The sequence below is a fragment of the Myodes glareolus genome, chromosome 26 (assembly GCF_982192425.1).
Source record: "Myodes glareolus chromosome 26, mMyoGla1.1, whole genome shotgun sequence".
Classification (NCBI taxonomy): Eukaryota; Metazoa; Chordata; class Mammalia; order Rodentia; family Cricetidae; genus Myodes; species Myodes glareolus.
Genome location: NC_142051.1, coordinates 6,861,644 through 6,876,509, shown reverse-complemented (window position 1 = coordinate 6,876,509; position 14,866 = coordinate 6,861,644). Strand labels below are relative to the sequence as shown.

The window sequence follows — 14,866 nt, the reverse complement described above, 5'->3', positions numbered from 1 at the left end:
CAGACACCGAAACTACATGCTTTGATGTACTCTTCCCAAATCAAACAACATAAGGTTGTTTTTTTCTTAAGGAAATGACCTAAAAGTACACCTTAATAATAAATAACAAATGACCTTAATGTGTCACCAAGGGTAGTCACCAGTTCAAAACAATCCCCACCTCAAACAAAGAGTCCTGTGTGTGTGTGTGTGTGTGTGTGTGTGAGAGAGAGAGAGAGAGAGAGAGAGAGAGAGAGAGAGAGATTGATTTAGTGATGGCCACAGTAGCCTGAACAATGTCAAGCATTATAATAAAAACGTGCATTTTAAAAATAAATTCCTGTTTTGGAGACAGATTGTCCCTGTGTATCCCTGACTAGCCTGAAACTTGCTATGTAGACCAGGCTGGTGTCAAAATCACAAAGACCCAGCTGCTTTGCCACTCAGCGCAGAGAGTGTGCCACCGTGCCCAGCCTGGCATGCACGACTTCACACTAAGGTTTTTAAGATACCCACAAGGGTAAACTTCTTCCTTCTTTGGAAGTCTGGTGGGATCACTTTTTTTTTTTTAATCTCATTTCTGGGATTAGACACTTGGGGGCTGCCAAGCAAAAGCTCTTGGGAAGTCTATGTTTATACACACTGGTGTTCTCCATGATAAAAAATTCTCTAAATCCTCCAATCACAGTAAAGAAAACCCAGTAATAACTGCTTATTTCTTTGAATCTCTGTCCAGTTGATGGACAGGCTTTGGGAGCAGGTGAGAGGCCACACATTATCCTCCAACCCCCCTCGCCTCCCGGAAGATGCCTGTATTGTCTTTCCCAAAGACAGATCTTCAGAAGCCCCTGGTAATGTAGTGTTCTCTCCCGGCTGCCCACACTTGGTTCACAGAGCAGAGAGGCACAGGGGTGTGAAGAGGCCCACCTGCACACTGCAGAGGAGGATCTCTGTCAATCTACCCCCTCAGGGCTTGATGGTCTTTCATATGCACACTGGACACAAGTGGCCCAGGTAAGAGCCAAGCCCCACCTTCCTCTGTGATGGACAATGCTCTCCCCTTCACGACCACTTCAGCGGGCAGCCACTGCTTCCTGGCCTTTTGGCTGAGATCTAAAGAGAAGTTTTACTTATTTCTTACGAAGTATATCATTGAGCTGTTAACTGACATATAAAATGAAACCTACACCTACCACAGAGCAAACCAACTTAATGATATTGATTCCCTAGATTTTCCTCAAACTATTAATATTTTCAACTTTTTTTTACTTAAAAAATTGTTTTATGTATATATATATATATATATATATATATATATATATATATATATATATTCTGCTTCCATGTATGCCTGCATGTCAGAAGAGGGCACCAGATCTTATTACAGATGGTTGTGAGCCACCATGTGGTTGCCGGGAATTGAACTCAGGACTTCTGGAAGAGTAGTCAGTGCTCTTAAGCTCTGAACCATCTCTCCAGTCCCTTCTTTTACTTCTGAATGTAGGTCTCTTTCAAGTTTTACGATTTCTTTGGAATATGCTTCTGTAACTTCTTTTCTGTCTTTCTTTGCTTTGTTTTGTTTTGTTTTGTCTTTGTTTTTTTGAGCCAGGGCTTCTCTGTAGCTTTGGAGCCTGTCCTAGAACTCCCTCTGTAGACCAGGCTGGCCTCAAACTCACAGAGATCCGCCTGTCTCTGCCTCCCGAGTGCTGGGATTAGAGGCGTGCACCACCACTGCCCGGCGTTTCTATAACTTCTGAGGTCTGGCTTAACATGCGAAGGAACCTGAGACAAATCTGTGGCTCCTCCACTGCACTCCATGAGGAAGTCAAGAGTAGCAGAATGTACTGCTATCTTATTCTATCCACCCCAGAATATTTTGAATGGTTTGTTTATTTATTTACTTTTTTATTGAGATAGCATCTCTCTCAAAAACCCTGGCTGTCCTAGAATTAGCTCTGTAGACCACACTGGCCTCCAACTCACAGAGCTCCATCTGTGTCTGCCTCCCTAGCGCTGGAATTAAAGGCATGCAGCATCATACCTGCCTCAAAACGTTGGCTTATTTTAAAATAAAAGGTTTCAGTTGACTTTCTTCACTGGCAGACTACTTTATTAATGGGGTCAAATAACTTTTTAAATCTTTAGAGCCGACGGTAGTTATCGATAGTGAGAAAAGCATCTCATTGTGACTTATGAACCCTGTTGTCACTGAACGTTAAGAGACGTCATCAGACTCAAAGCCAAAGCTTGGCTGCACACTTGACTCTGCTGAGAAAGTACAGCTGCAACAAATTTTCTTCTCGGACGTTCCAGGTTACACAATAAGAGTCTTTCCTCGAGTCTCTAAGGAAGCTGCACATGTTATATAATACGTGGGCTCTTTTGAACACAGGCACTTCTAGTTTTGCTAAGTTTACTGTAGACACAGAGGCCAGGAAAGGAAGAAGAATTAAGTCTTTGTATTGAGTGGGGCCAACAACCACCTTTGCGGTTCTTTGGGTTACTCAGTACTCCGTTTGCATGTGAAGCTGTTATTTATCTTCTTGCTCCACTTTTGGCCTATAATATGTCCATTTTCCATCCATAGCTCCTTGACCTCTGTGTGACCTATGCCATAATAACCTCTTTCTTCTCTTCCCTTAACAGGTCTTCTGTGGTAGCTTGAGTAAGAATGCTCTCCACAGGCTCATAGATTTGAATACTTGGTTTCCAGTTGTGGAACTGTTTGGGAAGGATTAGGAGGTGTGGTTTTGTTGGAAGAGGTGTGCCACTGGGGGTGGGATTTAAGGTCTCTCTGTCTCATGCTTGTGGATCAGATGTGAGCTCTCAGCTATGGGTCCAGTACCATGCCTACCTGCCTGCTACCATGCTCCCTGCTATGATGATCATGGACTCACCCTTGGGAGCCATGAGTCCCAAATTAGATGCTGTCTTTTATAAGTTGCCTCGGTTATGACAATAGAAAAGCAACTAAGACAGCTTTCATCTTGGATTACTTAAGATCCATCTCTTTCTTTCTCTCACTTCCATACTCTAGTTCTGGGTGTACATTGACATTTCAGCTCTAGTCTCTCAACTTCTAACTTCCTGAAATCTAAACTCCCTAGGCTTGCTTGTGAGCTGCAAGCCTTTCTGACTTCCTAGAGAACATTCTCATCTGGGAAGGGTACAGTCAGTGTACTCACCCTTCCATCAGCACCTCTGTCCATCCTCTTGCTTTTCTGGGGGTGCCTGTCCAGAGCACACTACCGGGAGCCTCCGCCATCTTCAAATCCTCCTTAACTCAGGCAGCCACAGGGCAGGTCACTTTGGCTATTTTTTCCCAACCAGCTTGTAGGATGACTAGGCCTGACAGCGAGCCGGCCTAGACTGACAGTAAAGAACACATGCAGTAGCTATTTCCCGAAAGCCACCCTGGGTCTGCCCGAGGGCCTTGACAACAGCAGCCGAGTCTGACAGGGGATGATGGGAACTTATAGACAGTGGCCATATCACCTCAGCAGATGCCAGCTCAGCAGATCCTCACTCCCAGGTAGGGTGGGGAGTATAGAAGGCTCACCCCTTCCTAAATAAACTGAACCTGTTATTTCAACCGGTTCCTGGTGCCTCTATCATTGGTACTGGGCCTACTTTTCTCTCTCTCCCAAGGAACACCTGCTGGGACCCTCAGCACCAGCTCCTCTGAGTGGCCCTTCACTCTCATCTTTTCTTCACTTCTTACCTGCTGCGTGTGGAGTCTCCTAGCTGTCATCCCGCATCCTCTTGGCCACTACTGTCCTAATTCATCTTGTCATGGCTAGAATCATTCAGTTAAAGTGTTGGCTTATTATGACATCTGAAAAATGTCATGTCCTATGCCTGCTGCTCCTGTCTTACTATAATTGTCCTGGCAGGAGTGGAGGTATTTCTAAAGAGACACTCTGCTGCTTCCTTCCAATGATCTAATTACTGAAACAAAGTACCAAAAGGAATAGGAATTTCCCCAGGAGTCACATGCTGGCAGAAGGGAAATGCGGAAACCCTGTGCCAATCAAAGGAAAAGTCTGTCTCTGAGGAAAAGATTTCACACAATGCTACAACATGTCAGACCACCTTACAGGGGACACTGAGGCTGAGACAATGATGGCCAATGATGGACAGGACCATGGTTTGTCCAGGACTGCTTAGTTATGTATACTCTTTACCCTCTGTTTAATTGAAACTTCACGTCAGGACCTGAAGACAAGCTGAAGGGAGAGACTGTGGGGGACTAATCACCGGACCTCTTCCTCCCCAATGTGGTCACACTGAACAAGACTAGTCGGTCACCAGGCCTCTTCCTCCCCAATGTGGTCACACTGAACAAGACTAGTCAGTCACCAGGCCTCTTCTTTCCCAATGTGGTCACACTGAACAAGACTAGTCGGTCACCGGACCTCTTCCTTCCCAATGTGGTCGCACTGAACGAATGTGCTTCTACTTTTTCACCTTGTCCTTTCAATTGGCTTCCTGAGGATGAACGGATGACCCTAACTTGTTAAGCTGCGAGGACCCAGGCTTAGGCCCTAACAATTCACCATCACCATCATTTCATATATGTTCCATTCCAAAGTGCATACATCCTGGCTCAGGGGCACTCTTGTAACCTGTCTCGACGTACGCACCTTCCTCCAATCCAGTGCCCCTCACCCCTCCTGATGCTGCAACCGTTAATACAGTTCTTCAGGTTGTGCTGATCCCCAGCCAAAGATTGTTTTTGTTGCTACTTCATAACTGTAATTTTGCTACTGTTATTAATCATAACATAAATATCTGATATACAGGATAAATCTGATATATAGGATATCTAATATGCAACCCCTGCGAAAGGGTCACTGAACTCTCAAAGGGGTCACGACCCACAGATGGAGAATCGCTGTTTTAAACAGAAACACACCTTTCTAATACTTCTTTGCTTGCTAAACTACTTATTTTTTTCCCTTATTTTCTACTTCTTTTTATTTTACTGGGATTGAATCCAGTTCTGATAGGCAGGATATGTGCATGACAGGCATATAACCTATCACCAAGTTCTACTCCCTCCTGTTTACTTCTCTTTGTTTAGTTTTCATTGTTGTTTGTTTTTCGAGACAGGGTTTCTCTGTCCTGGAAGTTGCTCTGTTGACCAGGTTGGCCTCAAACTCAGAGAGCCTCCTGAGTGCTGAGATTTCAGGCGTGTGCCACCATCACCCAGCCCCGTCCTGTTCATTTTCAAGACCACAGTTCAAATGTCACTTTCTCTAGGAAGCTGTCTGTCAACCCCCCAGTGGCCAATCTGTGTCATCTGGGCATCTTTGTAGCGCTGGCCCCATCACACCATCTCAGCTTAGCGACTCTCTCTCCTCCAGCTCCAGCAGGGAGCTGCACTGAGCTCATCTTATTCCAGGCTCAGCTCACTGACTCAGTGATCAATGTCTGCAGGCTGAAGGGAGGGAGACACAGGGGAACAGGCAGAGTCTGCCTCGTTTGTCTCCCACTGATGGCTTTTGGCTATAGGTCCTATACCACTGCTATCCTTCCTTCAAGCTTTTTTAAAGCATATAATAGATTATCATTATCTACAGTTTCCAACCATGCTGAGCTTAGGCCTGACATTCTCACCTGCTCCCTCAAGTGCTATTATATGCGAGTTTGACTCTTAAGGGGTGCTTTCTAAATGGGGGGAAAACACTGACCTTTTACAATCAGTGTATCCAGCATCTAGCGAAGTCTGCAGTCAGCATACAAGCCAAACACCCAAAGGCGACCTTCATGGTCCTGTCTCATTGTGCATCACACTCTCATGACAAAGCTCTCCTATGCCTCTGCTTCTCATTCATGAGGACTCAGGGCCACATCCAGGTCTCCGCAATGGCCCACAATGCTAACATGTTCCTCTTCCACATGTCTTTACCCAAATCACACCTCAGTGAAGTCTTCCACAGTCACCCTGCTGTCTTCCACCTCCACAGCTTCCAATTCCACCTTTTTCTCAGCAGCCTTCCTTACCTGGCTCATTCTACTACTTGTTTTGTATTTATTTTTCAAGACACGGTTTCTCTATGTAGCCCTGGCTATACTGGAATTTATGTAGAACAGGCTGGTCTGAAACACAGAGAACTGCACCTGCCTCTGCCTTTCAAATGCTTGGTTTAAAGGCGCATGCCACCATGCCAGGCTACGCTCTACATTTAACTGCTTCTTTCAGCAAATGTAAATGCCTCATGGGTAAGGATTTTTGTCATTATGCCTTCTGATGAATCCCCAACATCTCATTCTTGGAATACAGCAAGTGCTCAGTGATTGATGGCAAGGTCTGCAGGCTTTTAGAGAACAGCCCCACCAAACAATAGAAACAGAATATATAATTTAAAAAAATGTGTAAGGGATTCAAATAGATATTCTCTAATGAATATATATATATAGTGTATATATGTATGTATGCGTATATTATGTGTGTATGTAATACACACACACATATCCAATCAATAAGCACACAGAAATATAGTACCATGGCGCTGGAGACATATCTGTCCACTTTATCAGGAGCCTGGAATTCAGACTCCAGCATCCACATCACATGACACCTGTAATTCCAGCTCCAAGGGATGTGATGCCCCATACAGAGTTATGGGTACTTGTTGCTGCCATGTGGCTGATGGGAACTGACCCTGGGTTCTCTGCAACAGCAGCTGGTGTTCTTAACCACTGGCCCTATATTGAGGATTTCTTCATCAATGACTTGCTTAAATTATTTTTCTACAGACCAGCATTAGATTTCACAATCCCAACCAGTTTCCTTCTACCATTTGGCAGTTACAAAATAAATTTATAAATAAATAAAGAAATACAAAATGAAGACTAAAAGAATAAGCAAGTACCTCAACATTAATGAGCGAGTAAGCCTTAGATGCCCGAGCCACCTTGTTGCAGAGCTCACACCCATTATCATTCTTATCCTTACCACCTTGGGTTCTTTGGGAAAGGCCTCATTCCACACTTTCTTCAGCTGAACCACGTGCTGAAGAACCCACAGGCCACTGCGCTTCTGACTCTAAACTGATCTCAACACTTTTACTATTCTCTGAGCCTAAATGAAACAAGACACTGTTTTCTAGGCTAAGAAGGAACCCCTAGTTCATTTAAAATTCTGTATATTTTATATAAAAAATATATCAAAGATTCTTAAAATGAAAAAAATCACATTTGGGCCATCTCATTTAATTTCCACAGGCCACTTCTCCACAGGACTGATCAATCTGCTGATCCACAGGGGTGATCCCTCTCCCCCCACCCTTCTCCAAGGGCTTCTGTAGATATTGCTGAGGGGATGTCTGCTTTGCTCTCCAGACACTGAAGAGAGGGGATGTACCCTGGGGCTTGTCAGTAGGAGGGCATTTGGTCTGCCAGGCTACCCCCGCAGGCTGCAAGGGCCTTTGGCCAACTGAAACAAAAATTAACTTGGAAGACTGTTAGGAACAGGCTCCAACTGGCCAAGTATAACGGATAGGGAAGGGGAAGACAGAACCATAGCTGGGCCCTAAGCCAAGAACTAGAGTTTCTTCTACCCCTTATAAGACTTTTAGTTCACTTCCTCCACAAAAAATTGGCTTCTTTGAAACCACCAGATATTTTATATATATTGGCTCCTAAAACAAACTAGATCTAGTGGTGTGTTTACCTTGTTAAAAATTCAAATGCCAGTTCACCTAACTTGTGTTACCTTCAGCACGGAATGAGTCCTGCCCCTGACTAGCTTTTCCTAAGTCCTTTCTCAGCAGGACGAAGCCCTGGCATATTACAGTGGGGGCTAGAGGACGTGACAACCAAAGACAAGGCGGGGACCGTGCTTACGGAGTTCTCCTTTAACTGCAATCCTTCCCCGTTGGGAAGGGACGACCTTCTCTTGGAGTTTCTGTTTGGGGTGGAAGTCACGGTCCCAACTTTCTTCTTCACAGTGAGCACCTCACAGCTGGCCTGGTCCTCATTGTGCGTGCTCTTCCCGGCATTGATAACCCTGAAGAAGAAGAAGCCAGAAAAAGTAGATGAGATGGTGATTTCTGGGAAGCCGAGTGCTCAGCCTCTATCTCAAGGCCAGCCAAGGAGACATCACAGCTGGCAGCAAGCTGCTTGATGCAGTGGGGCCATGGTCTCCATATTTTATGTCTTGAATAAACTGAGCTGCTGAGGGTGGAATCGCATTAGCACCTGCTAACACACTTGCTAATGGGGTTGTTCTTTTTGCAGCTCACCCCTGCAGGTGTCTGCTAGAGGTGGCAACCCTAAGGTCCCCCTCTAGTCAAAACACGTGACGGGACACAACCACCACTTCAGGTTAGTCAGAAGCCTAAACTGTTTGACAATTACAACACAGACAGACAGGGTCACTCGGGGAATTCTGTTCTATTTTACCAAGTGATAAAGAGCAGAGTCACTATTGATCTTATCAAAGGACATGGCTGCAATTTACGGCACATAGTAAAGTCTAAGGGAAGAGAAGTCCATTCCTCACTGGGCTCCCCTCACTGTCAGAGCGTCCTTAGCTCTGCCTCCGATCCTACGGAGGGATGATTACTGCTCTTGCACTTTGGGACAGTGAAGACCCAGCAGAGGGTTCTGCAGAGTGTAGGCAGTGCTTTGGACGAGTTTCTATGTTCTGAATGAATGAAAACATGTGCCACCATTCATGTGCCTTTGCCCAAGTCCAAGTCGCTGCAGACTCAACTCTGTGTCAGCACCTCCATCTTGTACACACACACACACACACACACACACACACCAGATTGAGATATGAGTGTTGGATGGTCTCAGGCAGGGGATTTGAAGCAATCATGGAGGGGGTCTCACACATTTCACACTTTTTAAAATATGCAATAATTAAAGAGTTCATTCCCTGGGACTCTCTTTTGAGCTGCACCTCCCTGAGGATGTGAACTCCTGTCCTTTGCTTGCCTATAAGCCTGGCACATGCCATACTACTTAGTACTAACTGTGCAGAGTTCTCTTTCTTAATGAACTACAGTGCTGCCTCACAAAAAGTTCATCCCCACACACTCATGTAATCAGAAATGGGTACCTTTATCACGACGAGCTTTTTATCTTTTTCTGAGTAGACAAGTATCGTTTGATTAAAAAGATATACCACTTTGGTATATGGCTGAGTGGGCAAAACCCTTTCCTGGCAAGCCTGACGGTCATTACCATTTGTGGTTACATCTGTATGCTCTACGACAAAGGCCAAGCCCGTCGCTTGCCATGAGCCCTGGTTCAGGGTTTTGTACTCATCAGAATGGCTTCCCTGTTCCTACTGACGTCACACACATCTTCATCTCAGCTGCTTTTGTGGGCAGAATTTGCTTTTACTCATTTCACGTACTGTAGTTTTTTGGACTTTCTTTTTAAATTAAAATTTTTTTTCCAAGTCAATTTTTGCTTATAACATTTAAATATCATGTTCTAGGGGCTAATAAAGAAGTGAGTGTTCCTGCTGGCTTCTCTGAGGTCAAGGGGTAGTGTGGAGTGCTTGGGAGAGTGGGGGTGTCTTACCCTCACTCTATCCTAAGGAAGGGACATTTTTGGATGCACATGGTGAGGTTACCGACAAGGTGATGATTAACAGTGCCACACGGACTGCCAGAGTTCAGTAACTGACTCCAGGTGCCACAGTCAAAGCCACAAAGGGATAAAGACCCCATCTCTGCTCTTTCCCTGTGCACCACGGGGACATCAGGCAGTCTGTGACAAACCAAGCTGGACTGTAGGGAAACAGAGTAGACCTGTGCTGTTCTAGTACTGAGAGCAAGGGCAGTTTCCTCTTTGCTTCTCTAACCACAGACGAGTCTCAGTAAGACCCCAGGGAAGGAGGAGGCACAGGCGGCTCAGACTTCCCAGCCAGGAGATGTCTATGCTTGCTCCCAGTTATCTCACTAGGTAGGACCGCATCTCAGGACAGAACGGGTCCACCAGGCTCATGCTTCTGATGTCTAACCTTGGCGAAACAAGCCACAAGTCCATCACAGCACCTTGAGGACAAGGTCTCAGTTTCCGTTTCCAGAACTTGGTGTAATCCCACATTAGCGCCTAACCGTGTGCTGTAGTCTGCTGCTGCTTTGCTGTAAAGCAACAACAGCAAAAGCACCGCGGATCTTCACTAGCTCCCCGGAAGGCTGACTCACCAGCCTCTGCTGGCTTCCGGGAGTGCATAAAGCACATAATTACTTAAATCACGAATTCAGAAATCACCATCCCCTTAAAAATACAGCCTCCTGTCTTCCTTTATGGGTCATAAATTCTGAAGCTGACCTGTTTTGCCAAGAGGTCCCCAAACCTTGTGTTATACGTGAGAAACCTAGGACCCTGGATGACTAAGACCAATACGAGATCACACAGCTAAAAACAGCAGAGCTGTGAACACACTTGCGAGCCCCGAGCTCTTTCCTTGGCCTCGGCTCTCAGGCTGCTATTTTCCTATTGTGCATCTAGTCCTGGTGGCACGTGGTTCTCAGGTCTGCACTGCACTGACTCACCAGAGCTGGAGAGCTGAGAACGAGCAATTACCAGTGACCTTACTTTGCCATTTTGTGTTGAATCAGTTCGTGAATAACCTGGCAAAATGCTAAGGCGTCAGAAATGTCAGTCTAGTGGGAAGACTGTAATACCGTCCTGGTGAGACATTTCAGCACTGCCCAGCTGATAAAGGACTGACCAGAAAAAACTTTTCTTTCTTTAAGAGATTAAAACGCAAACAACCACCTTTTTTTTTTAAGTGTGTGTTTTGCCTATATGTATGTTAAACGTACCAGGTCCATGAAGAGGCCAGAAGAGGGCATCAGATCCCATGGAACCAGGCTATGACCCACCATGTGTGTCAGGAATTGAACCCGGGTCCTCTGGAAGAGCAACAAGTGCTCCATAAGGGCTAAGTCATCTCTCTGGCCCCCCTCCTCACTGGCATTGTTGGAAATTGATTCCAGGGTCACATGTTCTCATCGAACTCCACTTCCAGCCCCCCCGATCCCCATCTTCTAGTTCCCAGAATGTCACCATCAATATTTCTCACACGTTCAGTAGAAAAGATTTGATTCTTTTCAATTTACTTTGGTCCTAAAAAGTTCAATGTCTGCCAGCTTAAATGCCATATTTTTCTTCTTCAAAGGCAAATGTGTTACCTGCCACGTGAAAAGGGAACTAGATTCCTACAAGTCAGCCTTCCTAAAGCTGTGACCCTTTAACACAGTTCCTCATGCTGTGCTGACCCCAACCATAAAATTATTTCATTGCTACCTCATAACTGTAGCTTTGCCACTGTTCTGGACTGTAGTGTAAATGTGTGATACACAGGATACCTGACCCCCTCTAAGGGGTTGCGACCCACAGGTTGCGACCCAACGCAAGTCTAAAAGTAAACGGAGAAAAAAAAATCTCAGTTTCCTAAGCTGAGGTGCAGCCGCTTCTGTTTATTAAAAACATGCAAATACATGGACAGCTAGCTTGCCCTTGTCTTCTGCTCCTAAATGAAGCCTCACTCCCTTGAGGCCTACACAATATGCTTATTTTGAACATTTGTGGGTGGGCAGTAGACTATCATATTCCTGGTGAAGCTGTCTTCCAATCTCCTACAAAGAAGGCAAACATTTTCTCTGAAACTAATCTGGCTGCAATAAATTGTGGTTGTTAGGAGCGTGGGCTCTCCGCTGAGAACAGGGCACAGAGCAGGCTCTATTGGATGAACACAGGAGCCAAAGAGAAGCCACCTCTGCGGCTCACTTCCTGGCGAGGAGAATGGCCTATCTGTTGAGGTCTGTCTGTTTGCCAGAGAGCTGTCAGCACTTTGCAGGGAGTGATCAACTCTTCGCATCTTTGGGCCAGCTCTGTGAGGCTACTGCTGTCCCCACCTGTGAGTCAAAGCGTGGCAGAGCGTGTGCCGTGACTGCGCATACCTCACGCCTCACCTGCACCTCGTGAATTACATTCTGAGTGGCCAAGGCATGTGTCGGACAAGAGGATTTTATTGATCGGAAGAACTGTGAGAAGTTTTAAGTTAGAATTCAAATTCAGAAAGGGAGGGAAAAAAAAGGAGGATGAAGGTGAATTCCCGTCCGTTCAATACAGAAAATGTACAACCATTCCCCCAACACTTGAAAGAACAACATAAGAGCTGCGGAGTTTGGTTCTGTTTTTAAAGGCAGTATAAAGGCCGGGTGCTTTAAACTAAAGATGTGTCGTGGAGTGGGAACACGGCAGGAATCACGCCAGTTATGGAAGAGGGATTTGTGCAGGACACCTGCTGGAGTGAGATACACCTGCCGATTCATTATAACTGACAGGCGGACTGAAAAGTGCTGTCAGGGGGAAATGAATCATTTATAAGAGATCAAATATCGCTGCCTATTACGAACATTCTCTTCTCTGGGTCACCTCGCTGTCCATGCTCTGTCAGGCTCTCTGAAGTGGGGACTGATCACCCAGAAAGGCCGCAGCAGGAAGACAACTTAACCCTGAATTCTGAGCTCCCAGGGAGATGATAAACTCCTGTCCTTTTGTTCCTGGGAAGTCTCACTTTGACCAGACACCTGACAGGTCCTTTGATAACAGCCCTTAGCAAGATTGAAGATGGCCAGTGGGCGGGACTCCCATCAGGACTGGCAGTGTCCCCTGGACAGCCCCTCGAGAGCAGGGGAGGGAACCGAAGCTCACTCCAGCACTCCAGTTAACAGCAGCGACATGTCGCCAGAAGGAAGCAGGGCAGTATGAAAGGGCTCCTGAATGACAGACGGGCTTCTGCACTTCGGAGGTTAAGTACCACTTAGGGAGGAGGCAGGATGGTGAAGGCAGCACACACACGCTTTGCTGGAACCTTCTTCAGTGACCCACACTGTATCTTTCAGCCCAGACTCTGGCTGTGGTTATGAGTGGCTGTGGGCAATCATGGGTTTCAAAGCCAACATCCACCCTATGGATGGGCTAGAATTTCACACACACACACACACACACACACACACACACACACACAAAGTGGAGTTCTTAAAAAAGCTGGTAGTGTATATATAATATTTGAGATATTTACATTAAAATGTTCATAATTCCAGTTTCTCTTGAAAATGAATGCATCCGCCTGCATACGTTCACACTATGTAACAACAGTTAGCCAACCCTGAGAGAAGGTTGTCCCCAAGAGATTGGACAAGTCCTTGCTAGTTTATTACAGACCTTCCTGTGTTTACCTTTGCTAGATAAATTGACAGCCTGGCCCCCACGGGTATTTGAACTGCAACCCTGATATCACAGCTGTGACTATATGAAAATGGGAAAATGATTAGACACGAACACCCTGTGATTGAAATCACTGCAAGTATTTACTGCAGGGCTAAGGTGGTAGCTTAGCTGAGAAAGAGTTTGCCTTGTAGGCATAAGAACAGGAATGGGGGGAATGGGAGGGTATGGGGAGGAGGGGAGGAAGTGGAAATTTTTATAAACAAATAAATAAATTAATAAAAAAACCCATATTCAGAAAGAAGGTATAGCTGGGCGTGGTGGTGCACCCTTTTAATCCCAAGAGAGGCAGGCGGATCTCTGTGAGTGTGAGGTCAGTCAAGGTAGCCTACTTGGCAAACTGAGGGCCAGTGAGAGATTTTGTCTCTAAAAGTCACGTGATGGTACCTGACAATGACACCTAAGGTTGCCCTCTGCTCCCCCCACACACGTGTAGACACAGATCTGAGTGTAGTGGTGCATATGCCTGTAATCCAAGCACTCTGCAAGCCGCACAGGACTGTAAATTGTAGGGAGGTCCTCTCAATGAGGAGGAAGAGAACCAAACTGGGGTGGATTAGTACATTGCATCGACCGTCAGGGAGCCACAGTTGTCTACGGTATCACATCTGTAGCAAAACTTCGCCACCCAAAGAAACAGAAATGCATTTCTCACTGCTCTGGAGGCAGAAAGATAGGAGAAACCATACCCTGGGGCTATGGAGGACTGTCTTCCTGGCTCATAGTGACAATATTCTTGCTATAGTACACGGCAGAGGGGACAGAGTGATATCTGTTTTATCAGACTATTAATTCCACTCACAGCAGCTCCGTCTTCAGCCCCTAGTCACCCACAGGATGGCCCCACTTCCAACAGTGTTGCATTGGGGATAGGTTCCAACACACGATTTGAGACACACACACACACACACACACACACACACACACACACACACACAGCCTATTGAACCTATTTAGAAAACACTGCAATTTCTCTCAGACTGACTCTAGAGCTGAGGTGGCCATCATAAAAGTTCCAAGGACACAGAGGCGAGGAAATGATACCAGAGCTGTGGAAAGGGTCACTGATGAGGTGGCTTATGCATTCAGCCTGACTGAAGGAAGAAGGAACCAGCACTGAGAGAAAAGCTCACGAAAGTGTCCCAAGCACAGGAGCAGTCTGAGACAATGGAGCACGAGAGGCAGTTTCTAATAGGTAGCCCGGGCAGGAGCTGACCGTAGGCTGTCACTATAGGCTTGGTGAGAAAGATTATCTCAGAACTAAAACATGCAATTCTCTGGGGACTTTACCCCACAGAGTCCCCTGGGAGGAAATGAGGATTGCTGAAACAAAGGCTCGTGATGCTAACAGGGGTTCTAGAAAGTGTTCTAGAAGCCTCATGTTAGATGAGGGAGGATGGCAACAGAGGGAAAAGCACTGGGGAAGGTCTCTACGTACCGGTGACACAGAGGTCATGAGCCCAGCACTGGCTCTGGGTGGAGGAAGAGGAGGTGTTCAGAGGTGGATTGTGAAGTCCTGGACAGTCTGGCAGACGTGGACCATGGACGGGAGGGGAACAAGAGCATGAATTCTAGGTTCCAAGACGGCAAAATAGACAGACAGGTGTTCCAGTCTGCT

The 14,866-nt window shown here is 46.0% G+C and overlaps 1 protein-coding gene across 1 annotated transcript in view; it reads right to left on the bottom strand.

Moving 5' to 3' along the window:
* Positions 1-14,866, bottom strand: part of Ppm1h (protein phosphatase, Mg2+/Mn2+ dependent 1H) — a 255,649-nt gene that overhangs the window by 142,404 nt on the left and 98,379 nt on the right. The window contains exon 2 of the mRNA XM_048418385.3: positions 7,831-7,993. Coding sequence (XP_048274342.2) covers positions 7,831-7,993 — 163 coding nt within the window. The remainder of the gene's footprint in view (positions 1-7,830; positions 7,994-14,866) is intronic.